General features: G+C 32.2%; 1 protein-coding gene across 1 annotated transcript in view; it reads left to right on the forward strand.

Moving 5' to 3' along the window:
* Positions 1-16,490, forward strand: part of LOC127714522 (adhesion G protein-coupled receptor L4-like) — a 115,702-nt gene that overhangs the window by 68,249 nt on the left and 30,963 nt on the right. Inside the window, exons 2-9 of the mRNA XM_052220607.1 lie at positions 2,969-3,188; positions 4,741-4,850; positions 6,029-6,166; positions 8,171-8,236; positions 10,612-10,722; positions 12,791-12,990; positions 14,046-14,234; positions 15,083-15,154. Coding sequence (XP_052076567.1) covers positions 2,969-3,188; positions 4,741-4,850; positions 6,029-6,166; positions 8,171-8,236; positions 10,612-10,722; positions 12,791-12,990; positions 14,046-14,234; positions 15,083-15,154 — 1,106 coding nt within the window. The remainder of the gene's footprint in view (positions 1-2,968; positions 3,189-4,740; positions 4,851-6,028; positions 6,167-8,170; positions 8,237-10,611; positions 10,723-12,790; positions 12,991-14,045; positions 14,235-15,082; positions 15,155-16,490) is intronic.

Here is a 16,490-nt window from a genome sequence, read left to right on the forward strand (position 1 = left end):
AATACACTGAAAGTCCCAACTATGTACTGGCTTCCGAAGCTACACAAATCACCTTACAAATATAGATTTATTTCGTCTTCAAGTTATTGTTCCACTACTAAATTGTGTATTCTACTTACTAGTACACTTGGTACAATCAAAAACCTGATAATTAATTGTTCAAATAAGGCCTTTGAAAATAGTGGAATTAATTACTTTTGGAGTGTCAAAAACTCGTTGGAAGTACTTGATAAATTGCATGCATATATTGGTGATTTTGAATCTGTTCAAAGTTTTGATAGTTCTACCCTATATACCACTTTGCCTCATATTCTTATTAAGAAAAAATTCACACACCTAATTAAATGGGCATTTAAAAAGTCGGAATGCGAATACATATGTTCAAACTCTTTTAGGTCATTTTTTAGTAGCAACAAACAAAAGAAATATGTCAATTGGACATGCTTTGATACTATATCTGCCCTTGAATTTTTACTTGATAACATTTTTGTTCGCTTTGGAGATTCCGTATATCGTCAAGTTATCGGAATTCCAATGGGGACTAACTGTGCACCACTTATTGCGGACCTGTTTTTGTATTGTTGTGAGTTACAATTTATGACTAAAATCAGCAAAGAGACATCGAAACAATATCTGATACAAAAATTTAACAATACTTTTAGATATTTGGATGATATATTGGCTCTCAATAATGACGACTTCAGTATGTATACTAAAGAAATTTATCCTGTTGAACTTACTTTAAATAAAGCTAATACTAACAATGACCACTGTCTTTTCCTCGATCTTGATATCTATATCATTAACGGAAAGCTTAATACAAAAATTTATGATAAAAGAGATGATTTTTCATTTCCTATCGTTAATTATCCATTTTTAGATAGTGACGTTCCCTTGTCACCATCTTATGGTGTTTATATATCTCAACTTGTACGATTCGCTCGTGAGTGTAACAACGTATTAGATTTTAGCGAGAGAAATTTATGTATTACTGAAAAATTATTACACCAGGGTTTTCGATATCATAAACTAGTCAAAACATTTACTAAATTTTATCATCGGTATAAGGACATCATTCGTAAATATAACTCAACATGCAGACATCTTATACGTTCGGGTATTTCACATCCAATCTTTTATGGTAATATTCTTTACAAAGCACAAAAATGTCAGTATTCACCTCAAAAGCTAACAAAACCTTTAAACAGACTTATTAAGAAGGGATATAGTTACGATACTGTTGTCAGGTCATTAAAGATTGCATATTTTGGCTTTAATATTGATTCACTTATAGGGTCTTTGCATCGGAATTAAACACATTTATTCTAAAACCAGTTGTTGGCATGACACGGGTTATGTTCTTCTCATATATTTTATGACGGTATAATACTAAACCCCTAACAGGAGGGATTGTGCCTGATATTCATATGATGAAGACATAATCTTTCAATCAGTTTAATTGAGGTCTGGAGCTGGCATGTCAGTAACTGCTAGTAGTCTGTTGTTATTTATGTATTATTGTCATTTTGTTTATTTTCTTTTGTATCCTATTCTGACATCGGACTCGGACTTCTCTTATACTGAGTTTTACTGTGCGTACTGTTGTGCGTTTATTTTTTCTACATTGGCTAGAGGTATAGGGGAGGGTTGAGATCTAACAAAACATGTTTAACCCCGCCGCATTTTTGCGCCTGTCCCAAGTCAGGAGCCTCTGGCCTTTGTTAGTCTTGTATCATTTTTAATTTTAGTTTCCTGTGTATAATTTGGAGTTTAGTATGACGTCCATTATCACTGAACTAGTATACATATATGTTTAGGGGCCAGCTGAAGGACGCCTCCGGGTGCGGGAGTTTCTCGCTGCATTGAAGACCCATTGGTGGCCTTCGGCTGTTGTCTGCTCTATGGTCGGGTTGTTGTCTCTTTGACACATTCCCCATTTCCATTCTCAATTTTATCTAATAATAATCGTTTTATGGATATGCAGTCTGCCAATTGTCTAACCAGAAATACATGTATGCTAACATTGATTAAGTAGTCAATTTTGCATCCTTACATGGTATAAACAATTAACAAAATGATAAAACAGATGGCTTGAAGCAGATGATAATGAAAACATTAAATATGTCTGAACAGCATTCCACGCATGTAGAGCCAAGACAAATGGTCATCCGTCTTTATATATCAGTCCACATTGACCAATTTTTTAGGAAGAGATCAAATCTGTCACAATGATTCAACATTCAATGAATTCCATCCGGCAATGTGTTCAATTTTTTGCAGACATGTATCATTTATCAAGTGTGACCAATCGTTTTTTGCTTTTGCAAAATCAGAACAGTGGAACTGGGCAATATATAAACCACAACATTCACAAAGCACGTGAAAGCGTAAAGCGGGGGCACGTTTCGGCCTTTTACCCGGAGTGTTTATTCAAGTGAATGCGGTTGGCATATACCCTATTGGACTTTTATAACAAACGTATCATCACTTTGTAATGAGCTTATCAAATGTGGTTGACAGATATAAAACGGATGTTTAGGTTCATGAAGATGCGCGAGAACAATGATGTTATGTACGGTCCTGTTTAAAATGTAGTTCGGAGTGAGGTGAAGACCAAATGGGCTGTCCTTAAGAAAAATTTTGAAAACTGCTGTGAAAATATGTTGTTGTTTAGATAATTAAAAAAGATGGAGAAGATACATAGGCACTCAAAAATCAAACTTAACGGGATATATAATTGAATTTTTTTCTACTGGAGGAAAAGGGGGAGGGGTATTCAAAGGCATGAACACCTTATTGTGTCTCAACAATACTTCGAGAGTATATCGATATAATCCAAAATTTACTGAAGTCATTACGATTATTTCAGATTTACACCCTTCATTGTCTGTGTTATCTATCACTTGGTATATTATCGTCCAAGGTGCGTGATGAACATCAGGTCTAAACTCTACATTTAAACTTTCAGATGCCAGCTGTTTTTTGCCTAAAGATCTGACGAATGCAGCGTGGGAATATAATTATACAGACGTACCAAGCAGTTCAGAACAATCAACAACTCTCAACATCGCAACTACAACGCTACAGAATTCCGTCATCAATTTAAATGCTTTTGGGACAACAATAAGAGATTGGACTTGCATCAATAATTTAAACATCTCTTACACACAGACGCTTGTGGTTTTCAAGTAAGAAATATCTTAGTTTTGATTCTAAGAATTTAACTTATTGTACACGGAAATTGAATAAAATAGATATTTTGGATATACGCTATGACAGTTAGTTGACAATAAATATGTACATTAAGAAAAAAGAAAATAAAAAAGGTGAATTGTGTCGCCGTACAACAAGGTTGAATTAACAAATGCGCCAAACAGATCAGTTTTGTCGTCTTGCGTCTTCTCATCGATGTCGTCCTCAGGGTCACAGTGATAATCCACAATTCTCTAAAAAGGGCTGCACATAATTCAATTAAGTTTCCACAAATATTTCTCTAGGGCATGAAGTTTATATTTTTCATTTCATTTTCCCTTACTCATAATTTTCTGTTTACAGTTTCTGCAAATTTATTATACCTTTTTAAAGAAAAAAATTGGAAAATTGGCAAAAACCGTCATTAAAAAACAATTACTCCAATGAGTATTCAGATCATGTTATCAATCAATTTTGTTCACCTCATGTTGCTAATCTTATTTGCTGTTTATAGTTATTTATGTCTATCAAGAATAGTTTTCAAGATAATATGTGCAAACTCTAAATTCAAAAATCCTTATTCAAGTAGAAAACATTTTAGGAGTTAACGTCCGAATGTTTTGTTTATAGTATTTTTTAAAGATCTTTTACTTCTTAGTATTATAGGCAAAAGTCAAAAATCGAAAATCTAGGGCTTAAACTCATAGAAAAGTCTTCTTATAGTTATAATGTTAATAGGAATAGTAAGATCTCAACTATCTTAGCATTGTTGCCCGGCTGATTTTCACTATTTAAATAAACCAAAGGCTATTTTAGAAGTGAAAAAAAAAAAAAAAAAAAAAATAGTAATGAATAATAGTAACCATGTCGAGTAGGAACAATTTGTCTTTTTTTAATTCATTATTTATAGATTTATGTTGAATTTTAATTAGAAAAAAGAAGTAATAGAAGAAATCATCTTTTTAAGTTGGTACATAACACTACAGGGAGATAACTCGTAAAAATCAGCTGAACGTTTTAATCAAGTTCTATTGTTAACGAAATATTAAGCTTCTCAAAGATCAAAATTAGTGTTTGTCAAACTGCTATATACCCAATGAAATTGTTTCCGATAAAGTGTGGGGTTCAAGTTTTTTTAAATTTTTATATTTTTGTCAAAGGGTCAAAATAAATATTATGTCAAAATTTGATGAAAATTAAACGAGCCAAATTAATTTTAGTCAAGGTGTTTGGTACCACCTTAAGTGAATTTACATGATTTTTAAAACAATATGAAAAAGACAAGTAATCAATTTTACCCACAGAAAGCACCAAGAAAAAATTCTATTAAATTTGTTTTATAAAAATGCGAAGATGTGGTATGATAACCAATAAGACAACTATCTACCAAAGTTCAAATGAAGGGGTTTACTTTTCTTTGTCAGTAATCATTTTCATTTCATCTGCTGAAATGAGCGCCAAAGAGGATTTTGTCTAACCTACAATTGAATACCTAAGGCTTGTGAATTTAATTCGTACACGTATAGTTTTTATGTTTATATGTTTCAGAAGCGACACAAGCTTCAGCAGTGATCCTTTTAGTGGTAACAGACGGCTATATCTTTGTATGAAATTTACAAAAGTGACGAAAGATTTATATTACTTTCACCTTTTGTCAGGTATGTGATTTCACTTCCAAATGATTAAAGGTGAACGGAAACCTTACAAAATTAAAAAAAAAAAAAACAAACAAACAAGAAATTACCTATTTGAAGGGAAACAGAGCTCAAATGGTCTGTTATAGTTCACACAATTTACGACAACAAGTATTTAGTGACACTCATATATATATATACATATGCGCCGAATTACAATATATTGATAGAAAAAAATGCATGGTGAGTAGGATAGGTAGGTTAAATTAATAAGTAAGTTTATTGAAATATAGGCAAAACATTGCATTCTTTTTAAATGCAGCATGAACATATACTTATAACAAATTTCAGGTGCATGTTGAGAGTTACTTCTATTCAAATTCTATTGTGATTAATGACTTATGCATGATGCATTGATTGCATTGCTTTATCCTGAATGTATTCATAGAGATACAGTATGGATGACAGAATTTTAACTAAATTTTATGACTTTTTTTGGACCGAAGATTATGTTTAGGCTAAATGAAAAAAGGTAAGAAAAACACAATTATCATCATGATGATTATTTTATTTTTTTTTTAGTTTTATGTATTTAAGTATTTGATTGTAGTTATTTATTATTTTGTATTTCCAATATTTCCAATATTTGCGGTCAGCTTTTTTAGGATTATAATGATATAATTTTGATTTTGATTAACATGTAAAACATGATTTGTTCTATATAAAAATTACATTGAATGACTGAAAAAAAAATCGCGTATTCATCGAATATGCTATACCATGTCTCAAATTATGTCATATGTCAATAAAACGTAACATTCAATAAAGTATGTGCCCAATGTGAGAACTGAACATGTTCTCAATACATAGGAATATTTATTACAGATGAAAAAAAAACCTCATCATTTCATGATTTTACATGTAGCATTAAAATTTAATTATGCTTAATTAATGCAGACAAACAACTCTTTTGCCATGTCAGTACATATCCAATACAAACAATTCAATCATATTATAAAAAAAAAATATTATAACAGTAAAAGCATAAGAATAAACATTACCACAGTCTCCGATAATAAGATGGAGAATTATCTAAAAGAGAGAGAGGGAGAGAGAGAGATTTAGAATGACTGTTCGATTATAAGAATGTATTTATGAAAGTAATATATAAGCATTTTACGTTTTTCCTTTTATTATTATAGATATTGAGACCAGCATAATTCCAAATGAGAGAGTGTTCATGTCAGAAGCAGGAAACACACCAGCCGATGAAGCTCCAATGTGTAGTACTTTCTGTCAATACACAGACTCATTAAAAATTCGCACATTAAGAAGACCAGGTAATCCACGTACATCCTCATGATATCTTAATTGCACATGAGGTAATACTCGTCCATAATGATAGGGGGATGGGGGCATTATTTTTCTGGTGTATGTTTCAGTTCATTAGTCCGTCTCTTATTGTTAAGGTAGTATACCATAAATGCGTAGTCAGATCAACTTGATACTAAGTCGTATTAAAGATGCTTTTTTTTATGTGAACTATTTGAAATATATTTGTCAAGATTTTGACCAGGTTATGTGGTTCAATGCACATCAATATGTGATAATGCGAAACGGTCATTATGTATTATGGACATATACTCTTGTTTAAAGTTTGTTTTGCTTAAACGACATACACGTATTGGCTACACATGATATATCTGCAAATGGAGGAGTTCACATGTAAAATGACTTATCCTCGGACATGATATTAACAAGCCAATAGCGTACAGGGCAGTAATTTAATAGTATAAACATGTAGACTATATAGATCATGTGTTACTGTTTGTTTTTGTACGACTAGTTTTAGGAGGGGTCGGTAGTTAATGAATATTGTGGTACATGTACGTTGTACTATGAAATAGCTTGCGTGATTCCTGTTATTCCTCCCATTAATAAATTCTTAATGGCACTACTGGTTAGGGAAAACGTATTATTCTGGATCATTTCAATGACAATGGAGAGGGGATTTTAAAAATAAATTCAAAGGACATCTCTATTGTGATCATACAATTTTCAGAGTGTCGGCGTATTATTTTATATGCTGTTATTTTTAGAAGTTTCGAAGTCTCCTCATCAATCTAAGAGATAAATCAAGTTGTTATTAAGTGTTTTTAGATTGAGCTAATATAACGGATTAATATGTGTGATAGAAAAAAAAGGATATCGGGTATCAATCCATAACACAAAATCAGTAAATGCACAGCAAAAAACACAAAAAGCAAAGGGACAGCGCTTTTATTGCTGTTCTTCATCTCAAAGTCACAGTGAGGGCTTCAACACGGAACAAAAAACACTTTCATCTCACTACAAGTTTAAGACGGCCCCTGGCACCAATTTGAGCGGAATTCTTTGCAACTGTGAATTGAAGAACAAATCCATGGAGTAATATCAATTAAATGAATCTGGCAAAAAAATCAAACATGTACTGTACTAATTAAATCCGACAATCACACTGAAGCGTGCAAAAAACAATAAAAACATTTAGAAAACAACAAGGAAAGTCAATATATATGTTAGATAACTTGGCAGGAAATAACGGGCACATAATTCGGGTAGACTATGTACGATTTAACACCACCAACTCAGGCCCGGTAAAAAAAAACATACTGGCAAATAGTACATATTTAAAACAAAATAGTTCCTACGCATAGGCGTACAAATATATTTTGATTAGTTAGATATCAAATGAAAGTCGAAGGACTTGTGATCCTTGTAGAACACCTTTTGATTGATTATTTTGAATAATACAAAAATGTATGAATGAATTTTAAAATTGAGGGCATATATTGCCGGTTTATCAGATATGAAGTGCCTGGTTTGGTGTATCCAAAGTTCCAGTAACCAGTACGGTCTGGTATGTAAATAACGGTGTATTGATCCCGCCCCCATTAATGTTTGAAAGTGAAAACTTTAACGTAGAAAGGAATGGGTGACAAGAATATATGGTGTGCGCCTTATTAAATTATATCAGACAAACTTACCTTAAATTGAGAGAATGATGTAGCACACGCCAGATAAGTTATATCAAGAATAAATACGCCATAACACTAAAAACAATAAGAGCATACACCTATGTTCCTTTTAAAAACAAAATATTTTTCTGTATACATCTTAAAGAAAACATATCAATACGGTTCAGCACCATTACACAAACTGAACATGAAATGAAATCGGAAAAAAGTCCCATGCCCATGTTTGTTTTTACCAAACTAATTACGGAAACATATTAATTCGCAATCTGACTCCCGAGTGAGATAACACTTCAATAATTGGTATATGTCTTTTTTCTTTTATGCCAGGCACTAATGACGTTTTGCCAAATGATGCTTCCTTGTGTGAACCATGTGACAGTGCCTGTGACCTTGGTATGTTATGCATTTGCTTTTCAATATGAATTTACTATCAGTGTTTCCTAAAACGTCATGATAAAGACCGTCTATAGTGGAATCTCTTAATTCATATAATAGTAAATTGTCAAAAAGATAGGGAAAATTTTCATGTTTCAATTAGTTTCACTCGTTGGATTCAAATCTAAATGTTGTCAAAGCTTATTGGAATTTCATTGTTCAAGTCTATATCTTTTTCTACAGAGATATGTCAAAGTTTATATATTTCAACAAATACATTTGGTACAGTGCTACATGTACATGTTACTGTTTTCGATACACAATATTTTTATAAACATTTGCATCAAAAAAGTTCTATAACCATATTTTTTAAATCAGTAACAAAATATGTAGCTGTATTTCAAGGAAGTCGAGGGAAAGCTTGAGGTCCGTATACCAGTTTTAAAATCACAGACGCTAGATGTCAAGTAATGGGAAAAGCTCACTTGACTTTTTCGGCCAGATGAGCTAAAGTTTCAAACACCCAAAATATGTCCTGTATTTGAAAAGAGGTCATTATCCCTAATGAGTCAATTTTAATTTTAAACGGCTATTTGATCAGAGCAGGTTTTTAGAGACTAACAAATTTATTTTGTATACATTTGCAGTCATTCAGGCAATTTTTAGACTTTTCCACTATGATAAAGTCAGTACTGGCCATACAATTTGGTTGCAGTCAATTTAGACCTGTTAATTATATGGTCAGACTATTCCTCAGTTTTTGTTTGCCTGAACACATGAACATAATACTGATGGGTCTGAAAAGCCACTGAACACTTGTGAATTGACTGCACGCGAATTGTCTCAACAGATCGTAGTGATTGAAATCGTAGTCGGAAAACTGACTGAATAATTTATTTATTTTGTTCAGACTTTTCAGATGATGTTAAGATTAAAATGATCAGTAAAGACATAAATTCAGTAACTTGTGTATAATAGGGTAAAACACACAAATTTCTCTATTTAGAAGAAAAAATTAAAAATTGAATTACATTCCTCTCTGAGTCTCAAAATTTGAGTATTTCATAAAATATCTAGAACTACTTTCAAATCGAAGTTTGCGGAAATACAGTTTGGACGAGTCACCTAAGTGGTTATATCCCGTTTGAAGTATCTCTTAAGTAGGTTTTAAAGGTGAAATTAAAATAACAAAAAAAAACCAAAACAATTTAACCCCTTGAAAGGGAAAATCAAAAACAAAATTTAATCTACTTTACTTTATTGCAAAAATGCAACGTCTGACTCAATAACCCCATTTATGAATATGTGCTAATGCTATACCCAAAACATCTTTTTCTACAAGATGTATTCTATAAAAAAAAGGAAAAAAAGATGTATTCTATATAGAGATATATATTTTTTGGGAATATGCCTGTGCTCATATTTATTTTGATTAAAACAAAATATGCGTAAAATAGCTTTTTGAAGTACATGAAGTATCATATGTAAATTTAAACACCACAAGTGACCTTTCTGCACTTAAGTGTCGAACGAGTTTTATCCATCTGTGCATTTAGCAACATTATAACCTTTTTTTCATTCTTAAATTGTTTTACAATTTGTGCAATCTGAGGGACGAAATAATAATTATGATGGAACCTACTACTAAATTGAGACTATTTTTTTATTTTATTTTGGATTAATAGTGGAAATATTTCAAAGTAAAAGTTCTACTTTCTATACATGCTATATATTCAGTTAACCACTTTTTGTCATAATTTTATGGATACCTGATTATGAGATAGCTTCACCGTTGAAGGATTCTGGTATTTACAATTGTGTGTTGTCTATCATCATAAGAAACCTGCTCAGATAATTGGTGTTATCGATTCTTCCGCCAAATGTAATGGAGTCATAGTTATAGTCCCAGAATTACCCAGTCTTTGATGAATACAATTGCGTTTCCGGGGCAGAATTGTTGCAGTATCTGCTGACGTCCGACACATATTTCATTCTTTTGTTGTCAAAAAATGTTGAAGACATCCGTGAAAAATTACCGCTCCGCCGGTGAACGATCAAGAAGAGTAGTCACATAAATGTACAAGTACCAGCTGAATGAAGAGACTTTGAAAAGGAAAATTTATTGGTAGGGATAATTTCGCTATAATTTCACCGCCTTGCTATATATTTTACTGGTTATATTACATCAATTTGTCTTTGTGAAAGAAAGGCGATAGATACCAAAAAGAATATTCAAACTGATAAATCAAAAAAACGATCAGACAATGACATTGTATTTGGATAGTCCAACATATATATGGGTGTACAAAAATTTAAGCATCTTAACAAAATACATATTTAATTCTCTACCAAATTTGGAAACGGCTTCAAATGTTTCAATCCATTTTTTTCAGAATTAGACATAACTACTAAAATTGAACCAACAATGTCTATATCCAGTTCCGCATATTTTACAGAATCAGCGGAATTTTCAGGCACAGAGCCAAAGCTAACTACACCTGCAGGTAAAAAACTTACATGATAAGTCTTTAGATATTTATATCAAATTTCAAAATAACAAGACATTAAAAGCTACATTTTGTATCAATAACGAAAGGGATGATTGTAGACTTATAGTCATGAAGGAAAACATTCTCCCCAGAGTGTTTTGGTACAAGCATAAATGTCAGATAATTTTGTATGTTTGTTTGAATTTTGTATTTTGTTGTGTTGTATGCACATGATGTATGTTTACACAGTTTTGGCTGCTGGATCCCAATTATTGTCACATTAACCGATTATGTCTGTTGGGTTGCTCACCCAATTTTGTCATTATAACGGGACTATAAACACAAGTCACACAAATGTGAGGTTTAGCTAGCTGTAAAACAATGTACCCAGTCAGGAATATGACAGTTATTTTTCCATTCTATCGAATTCCATTAGTTAATATAGTGTAACGTTTGATTTTGTCAGTTTTTATGGACTTTTTTTTGTTTACTTTTGTATTATACATTGAAAATGCATTTTGTATGCACTAACTGCGGTGAAAGGTGCAATCAAGTTTTCACAACATTTTAGTTGTTCACACGATTACACGGTTAATTGAACTAAGAAATATGATAATTTGAAATGCGTAAATGTTCATTGTCAGGTGAACGTTTAAATACAATGTAATGAAAAATAACGAGTGCTACTATGTACACTTATTCTTGTTTTGGATGGATCTCTGTTACATTTTGATTGTTCACACCCACAATTTTGTTACAACTTCGAACATTTAAATCAACTCTTACATAATTAGATAGAACTACTATACTGACAGAAAGTACTCTTGAATCAGTAACAACACCGATATCAAGTTCCACATGTTTTACAGAATCTACGTAATTTGAAAGAATAGCGCCAACTCGAACTACACCAGCAGTTGTCATTGTCTTTACTCACTACTGACGTGTTTTCACTATCTTATAGAGGAACACCACTAATTCTTGACCCCATTGCTTTCTATAATGAATTCTTTAATGTCAAGCAATCATAGCTCTTCTGTTTTAAGTTCAAATAAAGTGACAATCATTTCATGCCAAAGCACTATCTTAGCTTGTATCATCCTTTGGTTTCAACACCATCAGGCATATTTGACTGTTTGTTTCTCCAATTTACCTCATATAGGTGACCGGGGAAAAAAGCACGTGTGATCCTCCCTGACATTGATTATGATATTGTGTTATATTATGCGAAATGCATGATGTCTGAAAGGATGTTAATACTAACTATGCAGTGATATAAATGATTTGTGTATAAGTATGTTTAAATGTGGGAATGCATTACGCCATACATTCGTGATACCCTGCGGTTCTACAAGGCTAATGACACAACATACACATACTTTGTTTAAAATAAGCCAAAAAATGTAAAATATTAATATTTGCGGTTGTAAATGTTTTTTCCTCCAACAGCGGGATTTTTACCCCGCTGCTGTCACATTGTGGAAACACAGTTTTCACTGTGCTGAGCCATAAGGTAAGATTTCATAAGTTGATTTAACCTGACCTCGTAAGTTACATATAGTGTTGATCCACAGCACATGTTATATTATTGTATTTTGAAATAAGAAAATATATATTCTTGTATAACAAAATGGACACAAATAACCCGTTCATTTTTAAAAATACGTTGAATTATTCCCATTTAAAACTTATAACTTTTCGAATGATTGGTATTAAATATACTCATACACCTCAATATCTAGCATATACACCATAACGACCACCAAATATCTGTCTTCCAAAAAAAAAAATCTTTTATATATATATATATATTTGTAAGTAAAAAAAAAACAAAACCAAGAAAAAAAGTAGTAATAACAAGCAATGACACATATGGTAAGTTTTTTTGGTTTTCATTAATCGGACCACTGACACAGATCGTTCCAACTATTGTACAGTTGTAGTTGAAGAATATTTTTAGTCACGAGGAATTTCACATATTTTCATTGATCATATGGATATTATCACGTTAGTTTTATTGTTATTACTAATATATTCAGAACACTCTTTTTATCTTAAATTAACATGTATCTAATGATTGTAGATTTAATACATCGTTGTGTAGAAAATACGGACAGATTTGATACTAAATGGAACAGAACAGCAGAAAACACACTGGTTACTGTATCCTGTACTGGGGAATACACGGGTACTGTTTCAAAAAATTGTAGCAGTGGTGGAATGTGGGACGAACCGGACTACACCCAGTGTATAAGTGAATCTATTAAGAATATCAAGACACAGGTAATCAATGTACTTCAAATAACAATTAATTGTTGGTTTTCTCACTTGCTGTTTTCACGACTTTGCCCCAAGCGGTATTTTTTTCATGACATGTGGAGGCAAACATACAGTCATGCTTTTTATTATTGCGATTTTTTTTAAAAATGCGATATTAATTATTTCGATTTCAGGAAAATCTGCATACAGATATATGTATAAGATATCAGAATGCGAGTTCTTAACATTGCAATACTCACTTAGTTGAATTATTAGCATCAATACAAACCTCAATATATAATTTCTGAACTTACATACTTTCCGTGAAGCTCTAAACGCCAACATCGTAGAAAAGTATATTTAACATGACTTCTTAAGGTCAGCGAAAAAGGTTATTCAGATAAAAATGAAGACAATAACGTTAACGGTATCAATGTGACAGCAACATTTGCGAATTTCGACAAATTATTTGCGCATTTTGACAATGAATACCTTAGTGATGCTGAAGGCCAAAATACATGAACACTATGAAACCTAATACAATAAAACCAAAATGCACTAAAAGTGGCATCTGTGATATAAACTTGGTAAAGGCAGTATGCTCCACATGTGGAACCCGTCGTGTTGCTCATGAAAGTACCAACCCTGTAATAAGTCTTACTTCGGTAGGTCACATTGGGGGGGGGGGGGGGGGGGGGGGGGGGGGAGGGGACGGAATTTTATTTACGACAATTGAAACATATCCGTCGTCATCTGTGAAACAGATATTCCATATCGGTCAACAAACTCGTGATGGCGTTCGTAAAATTAAAAAAGGGATGAACCTTTCTATTTTCAATATATCATGCTAGTTTCGTTGATTATTTGAATCGAGTACACACAAGATATATTTTTCAATAAAGTTTTATAAGTTTAATAATCTCCTATAAATCCCTATATTGAATTTTTTATTTTGTTGATGTGCAAATGTTTGTTAGTGCCAACTATTCGCCATGTGCAAATTTTAAAATTTGACAAAATTAAGTTAAAACAAGTTAACTACATCATATGATTGTAGAAATGATATCATTGTATTTTAGTTGGACAAACTATTAGCTGGAGATAGTGAATTTCCACTTGTGAGTACTATCCTTGATAATCTTGAAAACGTTACAAGTGCGACAAATGAATTACGAACTGGAGATCTAGTAACGGCTTCAGCTTTACTCGAAGACATTGCGAAATATGTAACAAATCATACAGATAAGATTTCTGTTGATCAGCTAGAGGTAAGTAAATCAATAAATAGTTTGTATAACATATGAAATAATAAAAATAATGCATTAACATATTTATAACCAGAATAATATTTGAATCGATTACCCTATTTATTCAGTATTTTCAAGTAATTGAACATGTATCCCGATATTAACCGCGGTTGTCTTGGTTTTTGTATTTTCCTTTTTTTTGCAGTGTCACTTTAATAGCCATTTGTATTAATAAATACTATGATTTATGAAGAGAATTGTTTTGTAATTATGCAATTTACAATACATCCTATATAAATATCCAGTGTTTCCCTCGGTTTTAGTTTGTAACCCGGATTTGTTTTCTCTCAATCGATTTATGACTTTCAAACAGCGGTATACTACTGTTGCCTTTATTTACGTACTCCATATAGACGTTTCCCAAATGGATGGAGGGATACTCGATGAGAATTAATACATTTGTTATGTCATATCATTCAAGAGTATTATAGACTTGAAAAAAAAATCGATCTTTTAAAAGGTAACATACTGATATCTCTTTGGTATATTTCGCCTCTTTTTTACATAGGCTACATAGAACGCTTTTACAAATAAATGTGACAAAGGACCAGTAAATGAATTTAAGTCTGAAACGGCCATTGTGATCTGAACAGTTCTAAAAGAAACAATACATTATTACGTTATTTCAGTTATTCAGTAATCTTTCAGACTTATCTACTGCGGTAAATTCAGTGCTGTTCCGACGATTTGCTTGCAGTTAATTAAGATCTGTTTATTCTTTGTTAAGACTGTTTAGTAGTTGTAATTTACCTGACCAAACAACACCAATTGTATTTTCACATATTTTCAATTTATCATTTTATTTTTAGAATTTTGGTTCGATCTGCAATGATTTACTAAATGAAAAATACCATCAGTCATGGGAAGAACAAAAAGATAAGGTAACCACTTTCTCTGAGAAAGTAACACTTTCATATTCTAGGAAAAGTTGGTTTCTTACCCTTTTATCAATGGTGTGCATTTAAACATTATGTGTGTCGTATTATTTTAAACACCTAATACATTATATATTGACCGCTTATCCTAACTTTCACTTGAAGCCAAAAATTCTGAAAGCAAAAATAATGAATTACTGAAAATGTAATGAATACCTCATTAGGACTATTTGAGCTATTGCCATCAATTGACTTTCGTCGCCGTCATTTATTATCCGTCCGTCGTTGTAATTAACTTTAAAATAGCATCGTCAATGAATCCACTAGTCCAAGCTAGATCAACAATGGAAACAAGTTTTTTTTCTTTAACTTTTATCGAAAATCCCGTCGCGCAAAGGAAAACGGTCGTCATAGTTAGAAATACGGCATAGGGGGGGAAAACAAGAAATAAAATTGACAATCAAGTCCAACAAAAACAAAAACAATGGCCACAATAAAAAAGAAAAGAGGACAATTAAGAATACCAGACCATTTAAAAATAAAGACTGAACTACACGAACCAATTAAAAAAAAAAGCCGGGATGAACTTAGATCTCTTGGAAAGGTAAGAAATACCTGCTGTACATTTGGCACCCAGCTTGTTGTTTAGGCAGACAAATCTGGAAATAAGTCGTTTGTTCTGTAATACCACAAGCAAGAAACATCCGACAATATTAGGCATCCGACCAGTAGAACATTTCCGTGGTCATCTATAACACTGATATTCCATTATTGTTAACACATTCATGATGACGATAAAAACTTTTTAAAGGATGACTTTTACTCTACCAAGTAAAACCGTTCATGCATCCTTAGCTTCCTTTCAAGGAATAAACCTCTATCAAGTTAATTATGATAGGGAAATCAATCCTATGAATATCGTATCAACTGGGAAACATAATTATTTGCAGACACTGGAATGTTTACTCTGCAGATAGCGAAAATTCGCAAACAGAAAATTGAAATCATGTCTTTTGTTGTTTCATATGTTCTTAATCGACATTTTTATCAATTTCGAGTTATAAGTCAAAATATGAGACAGATTTCTTTTATATATCGTATCCTTTATATTTAGTTTATTTTGGATAGAGGCAGCCAACATAGAAACCGAACTTTAAATTATTCAGTTAAATGACATCAGCTATGTAGCGCAAGGTGGAATATGCTTTTGAGAAGATTCTGTATCAATTCTCAAAGAGAGGCGAAATATACCAATAGGGTCATTCATAAGAATACGGGAACAATTCAATAAGCAGAGTGACACAGTTAGTTCCAATAGGGTGTCGATAACCTGTTGAAAAAC

Source organism: Mytilus californianus, unplaced genomic scaffold (assembly GCF_021869535.1).
Source record: "Mytilus californianus isolate M0D057914Y unplaced genomic scaffold, xbMytCali1.0.p SCAF_9, whole genome shotgun sequence".
NCBI lineage: Eukaryota > Metazoa > Mollusca > Bivalvia > Mytilida > Mytilidae > Mytilus > Mytilus californianus.